Raw genomic sequence first — 21,322 nt, forward strand, 5'->3', positions numbered from 1 at the left:
TTGAGCATGTTAGGCAAGCAGTATACTCTCCAGCCCATGTTTTATGATTTTTAAATCAGCACACTCATGTCTGTAGCATTGGCTTGGCAATGGGGTGCCTGTGTGGTAACCACTGCTGAGACAAGCTCCTAAATTCCCAGCACTTGGTTCTGGCTCTGTGATGGCTCTAGGTGCCTCTTCCACTTTTGGTTCTTGAGGGTTACTTGTCAAGAGACCACTGACCCCACGATTAGTGTGCAGGCCCTACAGTCTTCTTGATTCATGACCTAGGCAGTCTTAGGACCCCACACTCCTGGTTCCATATGCTCCAGCTGCAGAACCACCTTGGGAGTGGGAGAGGCCCATTAGGAAAGGATCACCTGGCTTTGGCCCAGGAAGGTGACACTTTACTCCAGGGTTGTGGGTACACCAGCTGTTTTGGTAAGCAGATGGGGCAAGAGTAGCCATGTCTCAGAGACAGCACTGTATGAGCATGAGCACTAAGGGAGCAGATGGGAATGGAAATGCTCTGTGGCAATCTCAACTATGCCTGGGGCTGTGTTGTAGGACATTGTCCTAAGAGTGAGAGAAAGGCAAAAGGGACAGGAAAGGATGGGACAACTCACTGCTTGCCTCCCAGATTGGCTGCTGGGTGCTGCCAATCTCCCGCTCTATCTGATCAGAGCACACAAAGCCTGCCCCTGTCACATCCCGCACAGCCTTGCAATGAAACCTTTGCCTGCCTTTCAATGTTGGCTAAAGTGGGCTTTGTTCCTCTACATGCTTATAGTACAGTATGGTTGCTCCTACCTAGAGCCAGCCTCCTCCTGGGTCCTGTGATGGGGTGGGTTGGTTTGCTTTATTTGTTGGACTAGGATGAGCTCCTTCTCTCAGAAGGACCCTTGGCAGGTTCTAGAAAAGCCGGTCTGTTTCTCTGTATAATTTTTGTCTCTGTTGGTTCTCAGGTACTTTGAATTTTACAAGGGGCCTTTAGAATTTAACTCCACGAGATGCCTGGAGCTGAGGCAGGAGATCCTGGAGGTGAAGGTGCTGTCCATGTGAGTGTGCCTGGGCTAGGAGTGGGCATGTGGAGGTGGGGTGGGTGGGTAGACCCCAGAACCTAAGGAAACAAGAAACACAAGGTAGATGTCATAACCTGGGAATTAGATCTTTTGCTGGCGTTAGAAAGCCCTGGGAGCTGTTTTATAGCAAAGACCAGGTTTGCCAGGTTGCCTCTGCTGACTGGGTGTGAAAGTCCTCAGCTCAGTTACCAGCCTCCTCAATTATCATTGCAGGGCTCCTGTTGAGTAGAAATCCAAGAGGCCCAGGAGTGCCTGACCTGAAATTCAGCATTTTGTACTGTTGGGTTAAGCCTTGTCCACTTGATGTTGTCATTTACAATTTTAATTTCTTTGAAAGTTTTGATTTGTTAATTATTTAAGTGATACAAAATCCAAGTTTTGCAAATGGTATGTGGTGACATCTCTCTCACACAGACATCAAGTTCTAGTTCCTGAAAGCCCAGTATATCCTTCTAGATCATCAGTGCATAACAACAGCTCTGTGTGGAGATTCCTTCAATACACCTTTATAGAAACGGCAAAGGAGCACCCCCTACTCCATCTCATTCCACAGTCCATCACCCACAGTGTTCCTACAGCCAATGGAAGGAAGGCCTGAGCCTCATAGCTGGATATTCTCTTGTTATGACTCCCAGGAATCCAGCAGACCTACCTAGAGGGATCTGGATGATAGTAGTTATGTCAGGGTCTGAATTTATTTAGAAACAATTATATCTGGACATGGACAAAATAAAATTTATACAGAGGTAATGTTGGATGCTTCTGTGGACTCATGGCCCCCTGACATGATTCCAAGGACTCTGACCATGGCTAGCAGCTAGAAGCTAGGTAGTGTGGGCCATGGAGAAAGTATAAGCTTTGGGTTCAGGCAGACCTGGGACTGAAAGCTGATTGTGAGTCTTGCCCAGCTCTAATTACCAGGCAAATTACTTAAATTCTCTGAGCCTTTCCTAACTTATAAAATGGAGGCAGCATTACCTACTTCTTAGCAGTAAACCCTTGGCTGGCATCACCCACCCTAGGTCAAGTTCCCCGTTACCCTAAGAGTTTGTCTCCTAAGAGTTACTCATGTCAGATTCCCCCCCCCCCCCGGGCTGTGGACTTTCTGAGAGCTGGGACCACAGTGGTATGTGCTCAGCCCAGGGCAAAACAGACAACAGGAGATAGTCTCTATCCATCTCTAGAAAGGACACAGTTATCTGATCAATATGGGGCCATAACCTATACAGATAATCCAGGCCTCACTCTTGGGAATTCCAGCAGCTGCATGTGGAATCTGCTAATTTGGACCTTACATGTCTCCTAAAGGCCTATGTGTTGAAGGCTATTTCTTAGGAGTCTGCTATGGACCTTACATGTCTCCTAAAGGTCTATGTGTTGAAGGCTGTTTTTCATGGTGATGCTATTGAGAAGCTGTGGGATATTTAGGAGGTAAGGCCATGTGGGAGGTCTCAAGGTCATTGGGACTGGCCCTTGAAGGTGCTGGTAGGAACCTGGTCTCTTTTCCTTTCTACTTGGTCATGAACACAGCAGCTTTCTTCTCCCTTCTGCTCCCTGGGATGGCAGGCTGCCTCAACACAGCCCGCTAACCTCCAAGTTATTACCTCATGCACACTATAGCAGTGGAAAGCTCATTGACACAGAGTCTGTGTGTAAGAAAAACTGCTGTTGCCATAGAAAAAGAATGAAAGGAAAGAGAGTGGAGTGCTAGGGAATAATCCTCTTGTACACTGTAAAGATTTGTCACTTGAATTGGTTTAAGAAAATGTGGATAGGCCAGTAGCCAGGCAGGAAGTATAGGTGGGGCAAATAAACTAAGAATGCTGGGAAGAGGAAGGGCAGAGTCAGGTGTTACCAGCCAGGTACAGAGAAAGCAAGATGAGAATGCCATACTGAGAAAAGGTACCAAGCCACGTGGCTAAACATAGATAAGAATTATGGGTTAATTTAAAAGTAAGAGCTAGTTAATAATAAGCCTGAGCTACTGGCCAAGCATTTATAATTAATATTAAGCCTCTGAGTAGTTATTCGGGAACTGGCAGGCAGGAGAGAAATGTCTGACTATGGTGGAGTACTCATGCCTACTGAGTGCCAGTGCCACCCAACCCCCTAGTTGATGCCTGCTATCTATTTCATAAACTATTTCTGCTTTTACCTAATTTTCTATATGATATTGTTGATTCCTACATCAGGGGCCAGCACCACAAAATTCCATTATCAAGTCATTTAGTTTCTTTTTTCTTTTCTTTGTGTGTGTGTGTGTGTGTGTGTGTGTGTGTGTGTGTGTGTGTGCATTGGAGGCTAGGTGTTGATGTCAAGAATCATCCTCCATTGCTTTTCCATCTTATTAATTGAGGCAGGGTCTCTCAGTCAAACCCAGAACTCAATGATATGGCTAGTCTTGCTAGCCTGCGTGTGGTAGGAATCCTCTGTCTTAGCCTTCTGAGGCTGGCAGTATAGGTAGGCCACCATGCCTACCCAGCACTTAAAGTGGATTCTGGGGATCTGAACTCCACTCTTCACACTTGCATGGGAAGTGCTTATACCACCAGGTCACCTCTTCAGCCCCAGATGAATCAATTTCTTCCTCCTTGTTCTGGAGGCAGGAAGATGAAAGGTAGGAGTCATAGGGCCCCCCTTCCTGGCTTGCTCAAGGTCATCCTTTCACAGTGACAGTCTGTGTCTTGTATCTCACTCTCTTCTTATAAGAACACGTTGTACTGGACCAGGGTCCACCCCAGTGACTTCATTCCCCACTAGTTTTGACTCTAAAGATCACTTCTCCAAATACAGTCACACTGAGGTCAGGACTTCAACATATGAATTTTGGGGAGACACAATTCAGCTGATAAGAGTTCCCATTACAGCTGATATTTAGATACTGGATGAGAAATTACTAAGACACTTTGCTTTGAACCTACAGACAAATATTTTCGGGGATGTGAAGGGCAATCTCAGATTTCCCTGTGCCCGTGACCATGCTTGTCGCTGGTCGTGGGCTCTTTTTTTTGGTGGTGTTTTCGTCTTTCCGTGGTTGTATTAGTTCTCTATCTTGGGGCTGCCTGTCTCGTTCCTCAGGATGGAATCCTGGGATGAACAGCAATCCCAGCGGCCCCAGGCTAGTCAGTCTGGCTTAGACTGTTCTTTCCATGACAGCTGTCCTGTCTGGCGACTTGAGTTGTGGAAGTATAAGAAGGGGTAAAGACAATACTAAGTCATTCACAGGGTGTCGATTGTGTGAATCTGTGGTGTGTCAGGGAACAACAAGCCCCAGGCCTCCCTTCCTGAATTCCCACACCAAGGGTTTGTGGGTCCTCCACGGGAGAGATCAGAGAGCTCAGAGGCTGGCGTCTCAGTACAGGTAGTCCTGATATTATCTGGGCATTCTGGGACTTTGCTGAGCTCCAGCCTCATCCCACAACTTGCATCACAGCAGGACTGACCTAAATAATAGGGAAAAGGTCAAATCCCATCTGTGGATGGAGGCAGCTGGGTGGATGTACACATATCCCTTCAGGCACACAGAGTGTCAGCAGGCATTTTGTCTGAGGACACAAGGAGATGTGTGATTCCTGTAGGAGTAATTTTGATCCAAAAATCTCTCAAATCAATGGTAAAAATCAGCCAGCCAGAAATCCCCCACAGGGAAAGTGCCCTGTTTCCTGACAGTGTCTGAAATGAGGGGAATCACTCTGATTGTCATGACAATGTCAGTTGCTGATCCTTGACCATCTCTGTTTTCAAAGTTAAGCCTTCAGTTGCTGCCATGTTCACACCCACATGGGGGTTTCGCTTGAGAAGTCCTGTGCCAGCCTCCCTGGCTTCCTTCCCTACCCTGCTGGCCTGGACTTGGTGCAGAGTCCAGCAATGAGGCCAAACAGAGTAGCATGGGGCCATGGCCCCTGGCAGAAAGCCCTACTCTCTGAACTGGGAGGTCCTTCATGCCTCTCGAAGCTCCGGTCCAGAAGGCTTTCCAAAGTCTGTGTATTCTGCCAGGCCAAGGCTCAGTGAAGTCAGGCCCTGAACTCAGGAATCTCAGACACTGTGTGGACTCAGCATGTCCTTGTGCAATGAACAAGTGGGTGGAGAAAGCGGATGAGAACGGAGTGCTAACACAGCAAATGCAGCAATAGGCCCTGAAAGACAAGGAGGAACTACGGGAGGGCAGCGAGATTATCATTGTGATGAGGTAAATCACAAAAGCTTATAGTACTAAAAATCCAGGGCCAACCCAGCCTTCTCACCCTAGCTCCATTCTGTGGTGATATATTGTGTACCCCAATAAAACTTGCCTGGGGATCAGAGGACAAAGCCAGCCACTATATTAAACATAGAGGTCAGGCAGTAGTAGCCTGTTAATCCTTTAATCCTAGCATTCTGGAGGCAGAGATCCATTCTGATCTCTGTGAGTTCAAGGCCACAGTGGGAACAGAGCCAGGCATAGTGGCACACGCCTTTAATCCCAGGACCAGGAAGGAAGGAAGATGGAAGGGCACAGAAAAGTATACAAAGCATGAGTAAACAGAAAGTCTCTCTCTTGAGGCTGAGAATTTTGTAGAGGTAAGCTAGTGGCTGGCTGTTCTGCTTCTCTGACCTTTCAGCTTTCACCCCAACATCTGGCTCCAGATTTTCTGTTTATAAGACTATTTAGCAATTCATGTTGCATCATTCCCTTGGATTCTCAGCTGTTTCTTCTGTATTGCACCACTACCCTCCTCGGTAATGTACGCATGTTGGTGGGGATCATCCCCCCTCTCCAACCATGTTCATAGATCTTCAACTTTGGTAAGTGAGAACACCACCTCCTTCCCTCAGGCCCAAACCCCTCTTCACATTTCCTCAGTTTAAGGGTGCTATGGTTTGGATGTGGTTTGTACCCAAGGGTTTATGTGCTAGAGACTTGAGATGGTGGACCTTTAAGAAGTGAGGCCTAGAGGGAGGCAATTAGATTATTGGGGGCGTCACCCTTAGAAGTGATTAAAGATGGTCTCACAGAATGAGTGACTTTCCTCAAGACTAGGTTGCAGGGCTGGAGAGATGGCTCAATTGGTAACACCACACAAGCATGAAGGCTTAGTTCACATGTCCAGCACTCACAAGAGCTAGGTGTGGTGGTGTGCACCTGTAACCCCAGGGCTGGAGGGGCAGGTCAGGAAGCTCCCTGGATCTCTTTGGACTGACTAATCTATCTGAATTGGTGAGCTCCAGGTCCAGTGAGAGACCCTGTCCCCCAAAATGAGGTGGAGTGTGACTGAGGAAGACAGCTGACTTCTGGTCTCCACACACATATGCCTGTGCATCTGAATGTGCGCGCGCGCGCGCGCGCGCGCGCGCGCACACACACACACACACACACACACACACACACACACACACACACACACACAGATATTACCTTGTTATAAAAGATTAAATCTGCCTCTTAACTCTCTTAAGCTTTCTGCCTTGTCCTGTGACATCACTTGATGCCCTCTCCAGAGGCTAAGCTAATGGGACCATCTGATCTGGAACTTTCAGTTTCTAAAACTATGAACTAAATAGATCTTTTCCTTTTTAAGTACTCAGCCTCGAGTATTTTGTTTTAATGACAGAAAACAAACTAATCCAAGCTACACTGTTTAGCTCTAGCTCTTCTGTGGACGGGTTCCCTAAGTGATCTGTTTCTTTGATCAACTACAGACAGTGTCTCCAGACCCTGCACCACAAAAGACAAGACTGTTAAGATCACCTCTTCCCTTTAAGGTTGGAATCACCTCTGTTTAGAACCCAGCAATGATTCACGTTTTTCTCTTTACTCCTGCCCATTCTCAAGTCAAGTCCCAGAAAGCAGTGGGTGAGAGGGGAGGATTCGGGTCCTTTCCTGTCTAAATGATCTCCTCTCTCCCTCCCTCCCTCCTTCTCCCGCTCTCACTTTCTAGTTCTTTCTCTGTGTGTGGATATGGATGTCTGATGTCTTCTTCAGTTGCTCCCCCCCCCCCATCTCTTTGAGACAGGGTCTCTGTGCATCTTTTAATTTCATCATTTCTCTTCTCACCCTCTGCTTCTCCATCCTGGTAAAATTCCTTAAAGTCATCTCCCAGTTCCTTTAGCACGCTCTCGGCCCAGAGCCTGGGCTTTGTTCTTAGAGCACTCTCGCCTCACTGTCAAGGATGTGGCATTGTCCTGGATATCTCTTGGGACATCAAGGATGTCTTTTTGGCCTCTTGTTTTGCAGTAGTTTTCTCTGTGGCCATTTTGCCCGACAGTTTATCTTGTTCTTTTCCCTCCAGGTAGGTTCAGTTACCCTTGGTTGCAGGATCACACTCACACTGAAAACATTTAAAGGCTGGTAGGGGTTCTGTGTCTGATGATGTTCGAGAAGGTGCTGCAGGATGCTCATGTTTTTAACTGGGGGCACTATGGGCTTTAGAAAGGAAGGACTGTCTGATGTCCCTACTTTCCTCCCTTTGTCTGACACCAAATGTTTGGTTGGGGAGCTGCAGGGTGTGGATTGGACTGGATGGTTTTGTTTGTTTTGCTTTCTCTTCAGTTCTGGAGGGGGAGGTCGATCTACCCCGAGACCTCATGCAGACTAGGCCTGTACTCTAACATTGATCTCCAGCCACGCCTTGATGGCTCATGGTCACTTACAACTGGTTCTCATCTTTAGGGCCATGCCCCTGCCCACTGCTCCTGGTTTTAGAATTTTTGAAGGGGACCTTGTTGTCCTGTCCTTGACTCAGCCCCTCTGTTTTTCTGTGGGCCTGTTGAGAATTCTCTTCCACAGAGACACCCTCCCTGTCACTCTATTTATCCTGGTAAGTTTGAATGATTTTGTTTCTCTTCTGGAATGTCGGTGATGCCATGAGAGAAAGGAGAGACAGTTTGGGTCAGCCCTTCATCTTTAAGGTGAAGATGGTTCTGAATCAGTAAAGCAACCTATAGTGCATTTTTATACACATGACTCCATTTGCTCTCCCGAACAACCTTTGAGATGTGCAGGGCCTAGGGTGCAAGAGCCGTCTCACAGACGAAGCAGCTGAGTCTCCCGAGAGATTAAATGACTTACCCAGGTCACATTGTGAGTTGGGGTTGGAGCCAGAATTCAAGGCTGGGTGTCCAGCCCCAACCTTGGTCTAGGATGTGACAAGGGCATAGGAAACATCCGGAATAAGGTCTGGATGCTCAGGACAGTCAAACGTTGGGCCCCTGACCTGGACTGTTGACAGAACTGCATTTCTCTGAAGTGTGTGAGTCAGTAGTGGATCCTGCTCTAGGGGGCTGTGAATTGCGGGAGGTAAGGGGAGAGGAGCAGTGGGTGAGCCAGGGTGCTGCTGGGTGATAGCACCTCTTCTCTGATGTCCTGTGGCCTGAGGGGGTGGGGCTGCTGTGGGAGGTTTGGGAAAGCTGCAAGAAAGGCTTGCTTTAACTTTCTTTAACTACCAAGCATGCTCCTGCCTCAGGGCCTTGGTACTCATTCTGACTGAGCTACACTTTCTCCAGATAGTCACATGCCTCTACATTATTTCAAGATTCTGTGTAAGGCATCCCTCCTCAAGAAGGACCTGTGACAGTCACTTCCCTAGTCCTTTGCTCTACTTTTCTTCATAAAGTTTACCGTTCCCAGACAAGGCAGTCTATATTTCTTTCCAATATGCCTTTGTTGTTGTTATGGAATCTCCATACAAGTAGGGAGATGCTGTGCTTACTACTGTATTTGTATGTCTGGCCATGTAGAGGTGTTCGATAAGTAGAGTGGATTTGAACTCAGACTCGACAGGAAACTAATTAGTCTGTTACTATACTCAACACATTCTTTCCAAAACCTGCTATGTATCTCAGTGCAGAGTTAGGGAGGAACTCAGGCTGATTCCTGCCCTGTGGTATTTATCATATAGGGAGAAAGATCAAGGGTGTAGAAAGAGAGCGTGTAGGCTTTATAAAAAGTACGGGGGCTAGGAGAGAGCCTAGTCAAATCGGTTCAATAAGAACAACCTAGGCCACTTCCTGTGCGCCATGCACCTGCCCAGTTTGTGATTGTGTTTTCTTATTTAATAACTTTTACAGTCTACAAGGGGCTGGAGAGATGGTTAAGAGCACTGGCTGCTCTTGCAGAGAGGACCTGGGTTTAGTTACCAGCATCCACATGGAGGCTTACAGTGGTCCTTAACTCCAGTTCCAAGAATTCCAGCACCCTCTTCTGGCCATGCCAGCATGCAGTGCATATACATATATGTAGGCAAAACACTCATACACCTAAATAAACATAAATTATTTAAAAAAATCTATGAAGCCCATTGCATGGATGAGAAAACTGAGGCTCAGAGAGTTAAAACCTGGCTCTGCGTCCTGTGGTTAGGAAGTGTCTGATCTTCACCTCAGACCAAATCCTTGGATTCCGTCATCTATTTGTCCTGCACTTACCCCTTCATCCATCTGCCATGTGTACTCCCCGAGGCAGTGAGTGGTTGGCCATGTTTGGGGACAAATGTTACTAGTTCCGGTTAAAGGAAGAGGTGAACCTTCTGCTCCTAGGGGCTAGTCACCTCCCACCCATGGTGGAGCTGGAGCAACCCCCTTAAGGGACCCTCTAAGAGCCCTGGACCTGTGGGTAACTAAAGGCCCCCAGCCAGGACACTGAGCAGAGGCGCATTGCTTACCCTAGGAAAGAGAAGTCCTGGTCATGCCTGTGCCAGAGTGCAATGTACACTCTGTCCTGTGTTCCCAGGGCTTGTGGATTTCAGCAGAAATAAGGCTCCCATGGTCCAGTATCTCTGTGTGCAATATTCCTTTCTTGAAAAGAAACAATATAGGAGAACATATTAAATGAGCCGAGAATTCTCAGAGTAAAAGAAAGTATTAGACTTTAACTCGGCTTTTCCAAATACATTTGGCCATAAATATATGGGTTAAAAAAATTTTAAACTGTGCTAGAGTTCCATGGGACACACTTTGGGAAGCAGGTCCCCTTGTACATATTTTCCTCTTGTTTGATCTGCTTTGGTGTCCCACTCACAAAGGGCTAACTGTGGGAGCCGATTTTCAGGTTCCTAGTGGCTTTCCCCAGCAGGTCTGAATAAAGAGGGATGATTGGCTCACAGGCCTGAGTGCAGGTGTCTGAGATGGTCTGCACTTGGCTGTGCTGGGGGGAGGTCTTTTGCTCTACCCCTTGGCATTTCTATAAATACCTTAGGGCACAGACAGTCAGGGCTCGTTGGAATAAGTTCCAAGCCCTCTCGAGGCTATCCTGTATTTTCTATCTGTTTATCTCCACATTCTAAGTCCTTCTATCTAATATTTCCTGCTGCTCTCACTTAAGAAAACTCTGGGGAGCTGTGGGGTTGGTGGGTAAACACCCCGCAGCTAACACTATGAGGAAATGTGACCATCTGGTGACAGCAAGGAGAGTCTCTTAGGAGGTGACAAGGGCTGGGATCGCTCACTCCACACGTGCAGACACAAGAACTCAGGAGTGACTTGTCCCTCATGGCACAGCCTGGGAATGGGGAACATCTTGACTGCAATGGGAAGAAATAACTAAGAAGAGCAGAAGGTGATAGAGACACAGAAGTACGTGGGTGGGACGGAGGGCTTGGAGCAGTGTGTGGCCTTCAAGGTTAGACCCTGTCTAAAAAGGAGAGGTGAGAAAGGAGGTAGTGATGGCTGGTGTTGGCACATCACCCTACTTTATTGCCGATTGCTGTGATAAAGACTGGACAGAAGCAGCATGGGGAGGAGAGGGGTCACTTCATCTTACAGTTCCAGGTTCACCACTGTGGGAAAGCAAGGCAGGAACTCAAGCAGGAACCCGGAGGCAGGAGCTGATGCAGAGGCCATGGAGGAGTGCTGCTTATCTGCTTGCTCTCCATGGCTTGCTCAGCCCACTTTCTGATACCATCCAGTACTACCAGCCCCGGAGTGGCACCACCCACAGTGAGCTGGGTCCTCCCACATCAGTCACCAATCAAGAAAATCCCTCACAGACTTGCCTACATGTCAGTCTGATGGAGGCGTTTTCTCAGTTGAGGTTCCCTCTTCCCAGATGACCCTAACTTGTGTCAACTTGACAGAAACTAACCAGCACATGCATATGAGTGGTACTGACATCCCAGGATGTGACCCTGACTTGGGGGAGGGGCTTCCAACAGATTGGGCCCAACCATTTCCCCCCAAAATCCAACAAAGTAATCTTGGAAAGACAGGAAGGGAGTTTAATAAATATGGACCAGGTTAATTGTACTGGGGAAATGGAAGACATCAGCATCTCAGCATATCTTTGGAGCTCTAAAATGGGTTTAAACAGAGGAAGAGCTGAGGTCAGTCGAGAGGTTTGTATGATTAAGCAGTCTGATCATTACCTCAGTTCTGGTCCTGCTTGTCATGGATTGTGGGAGCAGCCCGGTGTCTTTCAGATGATTGATACTGTTGAGGAGGACAGCCCCGGTTCCCCTCCTAAGGAGATTCACCTCCAAGGCTCTGCTGTTTCTGGAATCAAGGTGATTGCAGATTTAAGGTAGTGACTGGCAACTTCTAGATGCTGTCTCAAGGGAGTGTGGGACAGAATATTATAAAACTTGACGCTCTAAGACCTGATGTCAGGGCTGAGGAATGTCTCAGTCAGCGAAGTGCCTGCCTTGCAAGCACAAGGAGGGGGCACGAGCATTTAAAGAGCCAGGTTTGGTGGTGCACATTTGCAATCCCAGTGCCACAGAGGCAGAGACGGAATGTCCCTGGAGCTTGCTGGCAGCTGCGCTAGCCTAATCAATGAGTTCTAGGTCAATGGAGACCCTGTCTCATATGCACACACAAAAGATTTATAGCACCCAAGAATGATGGAATAATGCCCAGGTTATCCTCTAATTCACACACACACACACACACACACACACACACACACACACACACACACACGGAATGTTTCTCCACAGAAGCAGCCCTCAGGTTCCATAGGATTTCCTTCTTTAGTCTTTTTGAGACAGGATCTTGCTATGTAGCCCAACTTGGCCTCAAATCTGAAGTCCCCTTATAGCAGCCTTCCGAGTGCTGAGGTAGCAAGCATGTGTAACCACAACACTCAGTTCCATCATTTTTGGTTTTGATATAGTTTATTTACTTATTCATTCATTCAACAAACAAATCACATTTATCAAGTATCTACATTTGCCAGTACTGAAACTTCATCAGAATGGACTATTATAAATGTGTACCAATAAATTTATAATTTACATACTAATTCTTTTGTGGATTTCAGTGCAAGGGAGAATCACCTCTATTTAGACATTTTTCCCTTCCCTGAGGGTGCTTGGGATCAGCCAGCATTGTAAGGCCTGGAGGTGTTCAGAGAGGCTCATCTCTCTTCTCCTCCTGACCTACACTTGAAAAGGGGGTGCTATGGTCATGACCCTGTGCTGTGCGCAGTGCATGGTTTGGGCAGACTTTCGATTTGGAAGTGGTCTTGTTTCTTTTTTTTTTGGCTTTTCAAGACAGGGTTTCTCTGTGTAGCTTTGGAGCCTATCCTGGAACTCACTCTGTAGCCCAGGCTGGCCTCGATCTCACAGAGATCCTCCTGCCTCTGCCTCCTGAGTGCTGGGATTAAAGGTGTGTGCCACCACCACCCAGCTCCGGTCTTGTTTCATTTATAAACTGTGGTTTCTAAGAGGATGGTGCTAGCCTTTGAGGGGAAGCACACAGGAAAGGTCTACTTGCTTGAGGTGAGAGTAGTTAAGATGTAGAGTGACTAAGAATGTAGGTTTTTAGTGTGTGTGGGAGTGTGGGTTTTTTTTTTTTTGTTGTTGTTACAGGGTCCCATTTTGTAGTGCAGGCTGGCCTCAAGCTCATTGTGTAGCTCAGGCTGGCTTTGAATGCATAGTCTTCCTGCCTCTGTCTCCTGAGCGTTGGGGTTAGAGGCGTGCACTGCCACAGCTGGACACGGGAGATTCCTAGAAACAGGAAAACACAGCACCTGTGCATGGCCACACCAGGTGGGGTAGGGTGGAGTTCCATGCCCACCAGAGGCAAGAGTGAGGGGCAAGCCTGGGTGAGGCCTTTCGGAGGTAGGCTTAGGATCAGCTAGCTTGAATAATTTGGGCTGGCTCTAGGGCTCAGGTCTGATGCCTAATCCAGGCAAGATTAAGGTAGGGGACAGTGGCTGGCTAAGGAATGGCTGGCTCTGCACAGTTTGCACACGAAGGGCAGCTCTTGGGTTTCTGCACTTCCCTCAGGAATGAACCTCGCATCAAGGATAAGGAAAGCAGCCTACTGGCCGCTGATATGGCGTACAGGGGCGGGGGAGGGGAGGGCCTTTGGAAACAGGGCCGACACATGGTGTGACCTGACCTTCTCATCTCCACCCGCTGCTCCCACAGGGTGAAGCAGTCTGAACTGTTTGACAGGTGGAAGAGCCTCCAGATATGCAAGTGGGCAATGGACACCTCTGAAGCCAACCTGTTCAAGTATGCATTGTCATCTGCCTGCCTACCTCGTGGCGTGGGTCCCCACTGCCACCTCTTCAAATATCCATCATCTGTAACACCTGGTTCTCAGTGGGCATCCCGCCTGGAGCTGGCCCCAAGGGCCTTAGGAATATGAGCAAGGCCAGCAACCGCTCAGCCAATGGCCCCCATGCTTTGCTGTGGTCCTTGTCGTGCGTAGCCTTACAAGGTTGGGGCTGTCACGTCTAGCTCAGGCTGGTGTACACTAAGGCTCCTAGGAGGGAGGTACTCACTTAAGATCTCTCCATAGCCCTTATAGTCTCCCTGTCCCACCTCCCCATCCTGGGACTGCGGCTCTACCCACCTTCTTGGAGGCCCTGTGTTCATCATGCTTCTGCCTGATTCTGAGCCTGGCTGTTGATTTTTTAAATTGCTCTCTGACCACAATGAACAGAGAGTAAGCTCCGGAAGAGGCAGTAGCTGTATTTTCAGGCTCTCATGGGAACCAAACAGATGAGAGACATCCATAACTGCTTGTTGGTTAATGATGAGCTGTGGAGTTATCTCCATTGCTAGCCCTGCTGCCAGCTTGAGGTGTCAGTCCAGGGCAGGTAGACCTTACACTAGGAAATTGACGTGGTTCTGGTGACTGGTGTCTACACTGGGTTTCAGCCGCTCGGGTTCAAGTTGAAATGTCCTGAGGAGCTACTGACATGAAGGAACCCTGTAGAGGAGGCTGTCGAGAGTGGGCGTCACCAAGCATTTGTGCTTTCTTTATCAAGACTTTCTTCAGTCTGTGGTGATTCCAGGCCAGGAAGTTTGCTCCGTTCTTCTCCCCGCCTCCCTTCTCTTCTCCTCCCTTCTCCTCTTACCTCCTCTTACCTCCCTCGCTCTTTCTCTGTCTGGACAGGGTCTAACTGTGCAGCCTACACTGGCTTCAAACTCCTAATCCCGCCTCTCACTCCCAAGTGCTGAGGTTACAGGTGTGTAGGGATAGATAGGAGTATAAAGCCGCACGCTTTTAGAAATATAACTATTTGATCTAATGAGCCCCAATGAGCAGGTATCAGAAGCCTCAAGGAAGCCACAGAATTCCAGCCCTGGTCTGAGGAGATCCACCTGCCCTGAAAGTTCTAGTGGGTCTGGGCAAAGGGTCAGAGTGTGCCGAACAGACCCAGGATCTACCCCCCTGATGTATGCCTTTATGCTCTTCCCTCTAGATGTCCCCAGGGCGGGAGAGGCTTGAACACGTGGATGCTGATCAATAGCATGGACAGAATGAGCCAGTGAGGTGTGCAAGGATGTGGGTCAGGCTGAGTTGGGACAGAGGTCTCATAGGGGGGACTCCCATCAAAAACAATGCTAACATGACAGGACAAGATAAATCAATAGAAACCCAGAGCTCCGTTTGTGAGCCAGCTCTGTGAGGTGAGGCTGTGGGGGAGAGCTTATCGGGAGCAGAGAGCCCTGTGGGGTGAGGCTGTGGGGAGCATAGACCCTCGGGTTAAGGATGTGGAGTGGACTTAAGTGTGGGAAAGAAGGTGTCATCGGACCTTGTCGTGTTCCGAACAGAAAGGCCTTAGGACCATCAGTTGACTCCGTTTGCTCTCACTTCAAACTTCTGGAAAACGGAATGCTCCTCCATCCAGGTTGGCGGGCACCTGGTGCAGTGCAGGCGTGAGGTGCTGGCGTTCCAGGTGCAGGAGAGCTGTCCTTCATCCTGCTGTCTGCAAACTTGCCATCCTGGTTCACACATTAGGCGTGTGACAGCTTGTTTCACACGGGGGTGTTCTCCAGTTGGCAGACAAGACTGTTTCTGCATTTACAAAGCTGAAGGGTCCAGACAACGGTTTGTAATGCTGACCTGTCACTCCTCAAGTGCCAGGCTTCAGCCTTTCTTTGGAAGCCTTAGTCACATTCTAAAATCCAATTCTCCACAGATAGGCTACTCCATGACTAGCAGCAAGCTGGTTTCCCAGTAAAGATTTCTCAGCAAGATGTAAAATCATAAAAAAGGTCATTTAACCTTTACATTTAACCTTTTGGCTTGGACAAGCTGGAGTCACAGAATTACAGAGGGTCAGAAACAGAAGGGCCACCCCTGCATTTTATACATGAAGAAACTGAGGCCTAGAATCGAAAGACACTTGCCTGGGGCCCACAGCTGCAGGCCACAGAGAAGAAAACAGAGTCCAGGCCTCTGGATGCTAAGTGCCAACTCATATTTCCACCTCAGAGCTCATGAGGACACTCCAGACCTCCTCCTGGACCTGGCAGTGGTCATTACAGGAGCCACATGGACCCTGGGGGCATTGGGCCTGGAGCTGTGTGTGTGAGGGAAGATGGTGTGTGAGTGTGTGTATGTGTGTGTGTGTGTGTGTGTGTGTGTGTGTGTGTGTGTGTGTGTGAGAAAGAGAGAGAGACAGAGACAGAGAGACAGAGACAGAGAGAGACAGAGAGACAGAGAGAGATTACAGGGCTTTGTGGGAGGTCATCACAGGGCTCTGTGGAGGAGGTCCATTCTCCCAGGGCTCCCTGGACACTGCAGGGGATTGAGCCTGGAGCTGTGTGTACTCCAGTCTAACTCAAGGAGGCAGTGATTTGTGCCCACAACCATAGCCAGAGCCCACTAAGTTTCCAAGCAGGGGCAAGGTTGCCCAGGAGTTAACCCTTTCAGGAGCATTCTTGGAAAGTCCTGAAGAAGGAAAGAGAACCAGGTTGCTTCAACAGCCCCATTTCCCTCAGGCTTTTTATTTTATATTTTATATTATTTTAAATCTGGTGTCTGAGCTTTAACTCCTCTTTAGCTCAGCTTTGAGTGTTTCTGAGACAAAAATGTTGGGACTTTTTCTCCTTCCTTCCTTCTTCCCTCCCTTATTGGTGGAATTATTTAGGCCACTCCACGTAGTTAAAAGGAGATTTATTTAATGGCGTAACTTACAAATTAAGGGATAGGTAGGTCGCGGGGTCTGGGGAAGGTGTATCACAGTCCAGCGGTGTTCTCTGGAGCTCTCCTCTGTCTACCTCCACCATCCAGCGTCCTGGAACCAAGAGAGCGTTCGCCGATCCGGATCTCGGGTCCCCAGGCGCCTCCCTTGGCCCCGCCTTGTAGGCGTGACAGTTGCCGAAGTCTCAATGGGGGTTGGAACTTCCAGAACAAAGCTGGAATGGCTACCCACTACACTCCCTCCCCCCCTCTTTTCTTTCTATACTGAATTCCTGAAACATCTTTCAGGAGCCATGTCCCACTTTCTGAGGAAGGCATCTGGCACCAACCCAGTGTCCCCGTTCTGGCCCTGCCCTTTCTCTAAGCCAGCTTCTGACTGTCTGACGTGACACTTTGGGTGACCACACAGGCCTTGGTTTATAGCTTGATAAGGGGAGATCTTTGTTGAGTGTTGGCCATGGGGGCTGAGACCCTAAAGAGCTCTGGCTTCAGGCTGATGGATGAGTGGAGGGGAGGGGGGGCGAAGAGCATGTCCCAGAGCAGTGAACTCTGAGGGGGAGCCTTGCTGTCGCTGAGCGGGCGTTGGTCAAGGCCTGGCTGGTGTGACTGTCACAGGGTGGTTTGTACAAGTCTGTGCCGAGAGCTAGGTGAGGTTAGAGAGGTGTAGGACCTGAGAAGGCAGGTGTAATGATAAAAAAGAGAAAGAAAGGTGAAGAGGGGACCTTTCAGCGGGCCCTGCCAGGGTGTGCCACTAAGTAAACATGCCATGCACAAGAGAGTTAGTGCAAAAGGTTTATTGGGGGAGGTGGGAGGGAGAGAGTGAAAGGCTGTGTTGGAGTGGGGACATGAGAGAGGACAGGGGAGAGACGAGGAAGAAGAGAGGCGAGAGATCAAGCTGTGCCTGGACACTTCTAAGGGGCGCACATGTCACACAGCCGGCGGTAGAAAGGCACCTGGTGACAGGTGATGACGTAAGAGAACTAACTGCAGGTGATTAGCATGTGATTAGTCTGTGCCAGAGCCTTCAAAGACAGGAGCCATCAAGGAAGTGTGGCAGCCAGAGCCTTCCCATAGGCAGCTAACCTGGGTCCTAGAGAGACAGAGAGGCCCAGGTGCAGGGGGGATGTTGAGGGGGTGGGGAGGAAGTGAGTATGGGAATGGGATGGAAAGCAAGGGGCCCCCCTAAGCTCTGCCAAGTGTCACCCTGTCTTCATGCCTACAGGTCCACCTTGTCCAGGTGCTGCAACGCCCCTGGCTTTCTCTTCACCACCCAGAAGAACACTCCAATTGAGACGAATCTCAGGTATGAGGTGGAGTCCAGTGGCTTCTATCACATCAATCAGGAGATCTTCCAAATGTTTCCCAAGGTGCGCCCCCAACATGGTGGTCTGGGAGGCAGCTGGTGGTCAATGCCAACTAGCTATGGGTGTATGATTTGGGGCAAAAAGAGGTTAAAGTTCTGCCTAATTAAAATTCTAAAATTTGTGCTGAGGACATTCTACAGCTATCTAGAAGAGGGATGAATTGTAGCTTGATCCCGAGTCAGGCACAAGAGAAAAACACACTGGAAGCATGCGAGCACCAGAAAGCAGGCCCAGGACAGAGCCAGGCCTGAATGTCAGCCACATCAGATAACCTTGGGGTCGTTGTGCAAGAACGCCTTTTCTTATCATTTATTGGTTATACATAATTGGTTTTATTATGCCATTTTCATACATGGCTATGATGTATTTTGATCATATTCCTGCCACTTCCACCACCACCTTCTCTTGTTTACTTCCCATGCCCCTCCGTTCCCAATCAGTCTCCTCTCATCCTTTTTTCTTCAGTAATTCAATGGGATTTTTGTTTGTTTGTTTGTTTGTTTGTTTGTTTTCGAGACAGGGTTTCTCTGTGTAGCTTTGTGCCTTTCCTGGAACTCGCTTTGTAGACCAGGCTGGCCTCGAACTCACAGAGATCTGCCTGCCTCTGCCTCCCGAGTGCTGGGATTAAAGGCATGCACCACCACTGTCCAGCTAATTCAATGGGTTTTATTGGGGTTGTATACAGGAGCATGGGCAATTTTCCCATGAGCACACTGCTGAAGAAAATGTCTCTCCCTCCCTAGCAATCATTAACTACCTGTAGATCCTCAGGGAGGGCTGGGGCTCATAAGTCCATCCCCATTCCATAACAGAATGTTGACTGGCCCAGTCTCGTGTGATAATCACAGCTACTGCAAATTCAAGAGTGCCACCATCAAGCCTTAACCAGATGCCCAGAAGACAGCATTCTGCCACACTCCACCCTGTCCTATGGCTCTTCCACAGTGTCCTTTCTCCTTTCCACAATGTTCCCTGAGATTTGGAGAAGGTGATATGGATGTCCCATTTATGGTTGGCCATAAATGATCACTTATTCTCAGCACTTTGTCTAGTTATTAATATCTGCGATGTCACACACTGCCCGCTGCAAAAGGAATCTCTCTGAACAAAGCTGGCAGTGACATGTAGGGACACATGGAATTCTTAGACGGCTATTTGATGGGCACATCATGTCCATTTAGTATGTCAACAGCTACAGATTCCTCACTGGGCCTTAAGACCTCCCAGGCCATGAGCTTTTGACCAGGTTGTAGTATCAGATGCGAATTCTCTTCCGTGCTGTGGGACCCAGTTCCAGTTAGAACATGGTTAGCTGTCTCCACAACAGACTTGCCACTACTATTCCAGTCGGCTCATCTTGCCTGGCCAGTTGTTAGTGTAGCACTTGGGTGATCTTTTTCTCCCTTTAGGGTCTCAGTCTCTATCTATGACCCTGGGATTCAGAGCAGTCATAGCTTTGGTTGCTTATACCATATCAGATATCTACGATATCAGAGGTGTTGTATGAAGGTGGGCTGGTCAGTGATAGCAATAGTAGTTCCTTGCCCATGGGCTACAGGGTGAGGGGGGTCCACATCCATGACCCATTCATCACTGAGCTGACAGCTGGCACAGCTCCAAGCTCTGGACTCTTGGAAAACGAAGATACAGAAATTGTGCTTGTGGCTGGTTTGAATGGTTCTGTGGTGTTGGGGTGGTATGGCTTCGGCTGAGAGGCAGGTGGCAAGGGTGTGTTCATGGCGATGTTCTGGAAGGCGAGTTTCAGGATGCCCTGCATGTTTTGGCGGGTCAGGGGAGGTGCTAACAAGATAAAACCAGAATCTCTATGTATGTCCCATTACTGATACCAGAATGATCTGGCAAGATTTGGTCTCAGGGAATGAGCCAAAGGCACAGCACAGTGCTGGTATTGAACTGCCTTCCCTGAGTGAGTGTTCGAGGTGGGCGGTGGATAAGCTTTCCTCTTAAGCAGGTCACAGCAGCATGTGACATAGCCTGGGCTGGCCTGTGGGTCCTTGGAGAGCCAGGGCGTGAATTGCTGAGGTCAGGGGACACAGCAGGGTCTCTGCACCTTTCTCTGGGAACGACCAGATAGTAAACAGCCTTGTCATCATCGTCACCACCACTTGCCACTGTGGTCCCCTCATAAAAATGGTCACGATCATGAGTAAACTAAAGAAGGAGGCTTTGTCTCAGTCGCACAGACATCAGAAAGTTTATGTAATGTCCACAAGTCACACATCTTATTTGAGTGGCTTCTGACCATTTAAAAATACAAATGTTAGTCTCAGCTTGCTGGCTATACAAAAAAAGGTGGTAGACCAGATGTGGCCCATGGTCGTGGTTTTCCAGCCCCTGAGTCATGACACACAGCAGCTTTCCTTAGCTAGTGGTATCTCTGGGGCTTTAAAGGGTCAGCATTCCAGCTTCTTGCCCACCCAGAGATTCTGATTCTGTGCCTATTAGATGGAGTCTAGAAATGGCTGTTTCCAAATAGTTCTTGATTTGCACGTTTAGGACACACTTGTGGTTAACACAAGAAACCCCCAATGACTTTTCCTAGGACTACTGTGGCTCATTCTGTTTCTCCCCCTATTGCCTTTGAGACTGAAGTGCTCTCCCTGTCCTGGCACCCTGGACCTGTCCCCACAGGGGAAGTGGGTCACAGACTCAAGTGTGCCACAGAGGGCCATGACAGCTGCTTTTGATTGAGCCCAATTCCTAAGGCATTGTGGGACCCTCAGCAATTGGTTGGCTGGTGGGTGCTGGGGGCAAAGCAGGCCTGCAGACTCCTTGGTGTCAGAAATGGGAGGAGTCACCCAATGCAGCAAGTCTCTTCTTCCCCCTCCTCATCAGTAAGTTGGGTTCCCTCTTCTCTCACCTTCAGGACAAGGCTGCCTCGTTGGGTAGAGCTCATAGAGGGGATATTTTGGGGGCAGAGGTGAAGCCTCAGGTGAAGGTGGGGTGGCGTGGGCTGTGACACCGTGCATGTACCTCTCCAGGAAATGCCCTACTACCGATCTCAGTTTAAGAAGTGCGCTGTGGTGGGCAATGGAGGCATCTTGAAGAACAGCGGCTGCGGGAAGGAGATCAACAGTGCTGACTTTGTCTTCCGGTAAGGGAGCTGCCTGGAGGTGCATCTGCTGCCTCCATGGCCCTCCTCTCTGAGCCCTTCCCCCTCATTGTACCCATCCCTGTGCTCTGCTGCCACCTTAAGCACACTTTTGTGATTTAGGGACCTTTTATGCTTCTAGCCCTATTCCTTTAAACAGGTTGTTGGACTCTGGGGTCCCAGTTTCTACTTTTCAAAATGGAGAATGGGGTGTACGAAAGGCTCATGGCATTCTGGATGGGAGATCCTAAAACTAACATCCCTGTAGAGCTGACAGTGAACCCAAAGCCCCCACTCCCTACATGGGTTGCCCCCCTGCAAACACCGGTGGGAGGAGGGATGCCTGTGACTTCACCCAGACTCTAATGAGCCAGCAAGGGGTCTTTGCATTTCTCTATTCTTATGGGGCATGCCCCTCTTTCAATGTG

The 21,322-nt window shown here is 48.8% G+C and overlaps 1 protein-coding gene across 1 annotated transcript in view; it reads left to right on the top strand.

Moving 5' to 3' along the window:
- St8sia5 (ST8 alpha-N-acetyl-neuraminide alpha-2,8-sialyltransferase 5) overlaps nucleotides 1-21,322 on the top strand; it is a 70,862-nt gene that overhangs the window by 39,616 nt on the left and 9,924 nt on the right. Inside the window, exons 3-6 of the mRNA XM_059246610.1 lie at nucleotides 945-1,037; nucleotides 13,406-13,492; nucleotides 17,641-17,785; nucleotides 20,785-20,897. Of these exons, the coding sequence (XP_059102593.1) occupies nucleotides 945-1,037; nucleotides 13,406-13,492; nucleotides 17,641-17,785; nucleotides 20,785-20,897 (438 nt within the window). The remainder of the gene's footprint in view (nucleotides 1-944; nucleotides 1,038-13,405; nucleotides 13,493-17,640; nucleotides 17,786-20,784; nucleotides 20,898-21,322) is intronic.

Source organism: Peromyscus eremicus, chromosome 19 (assembly GCF_949786415.1).
Source record: "Peromyscus eremicus chromosome 19, PerEre_H2_v1, whole genome shotgun sequence".
Lineage (NCBI taxonomy): Eukaryota > Metazoa > Chordata > Mammalia > Rodentia > Cricetidae > Peromyscus > Peromyscus eremicus.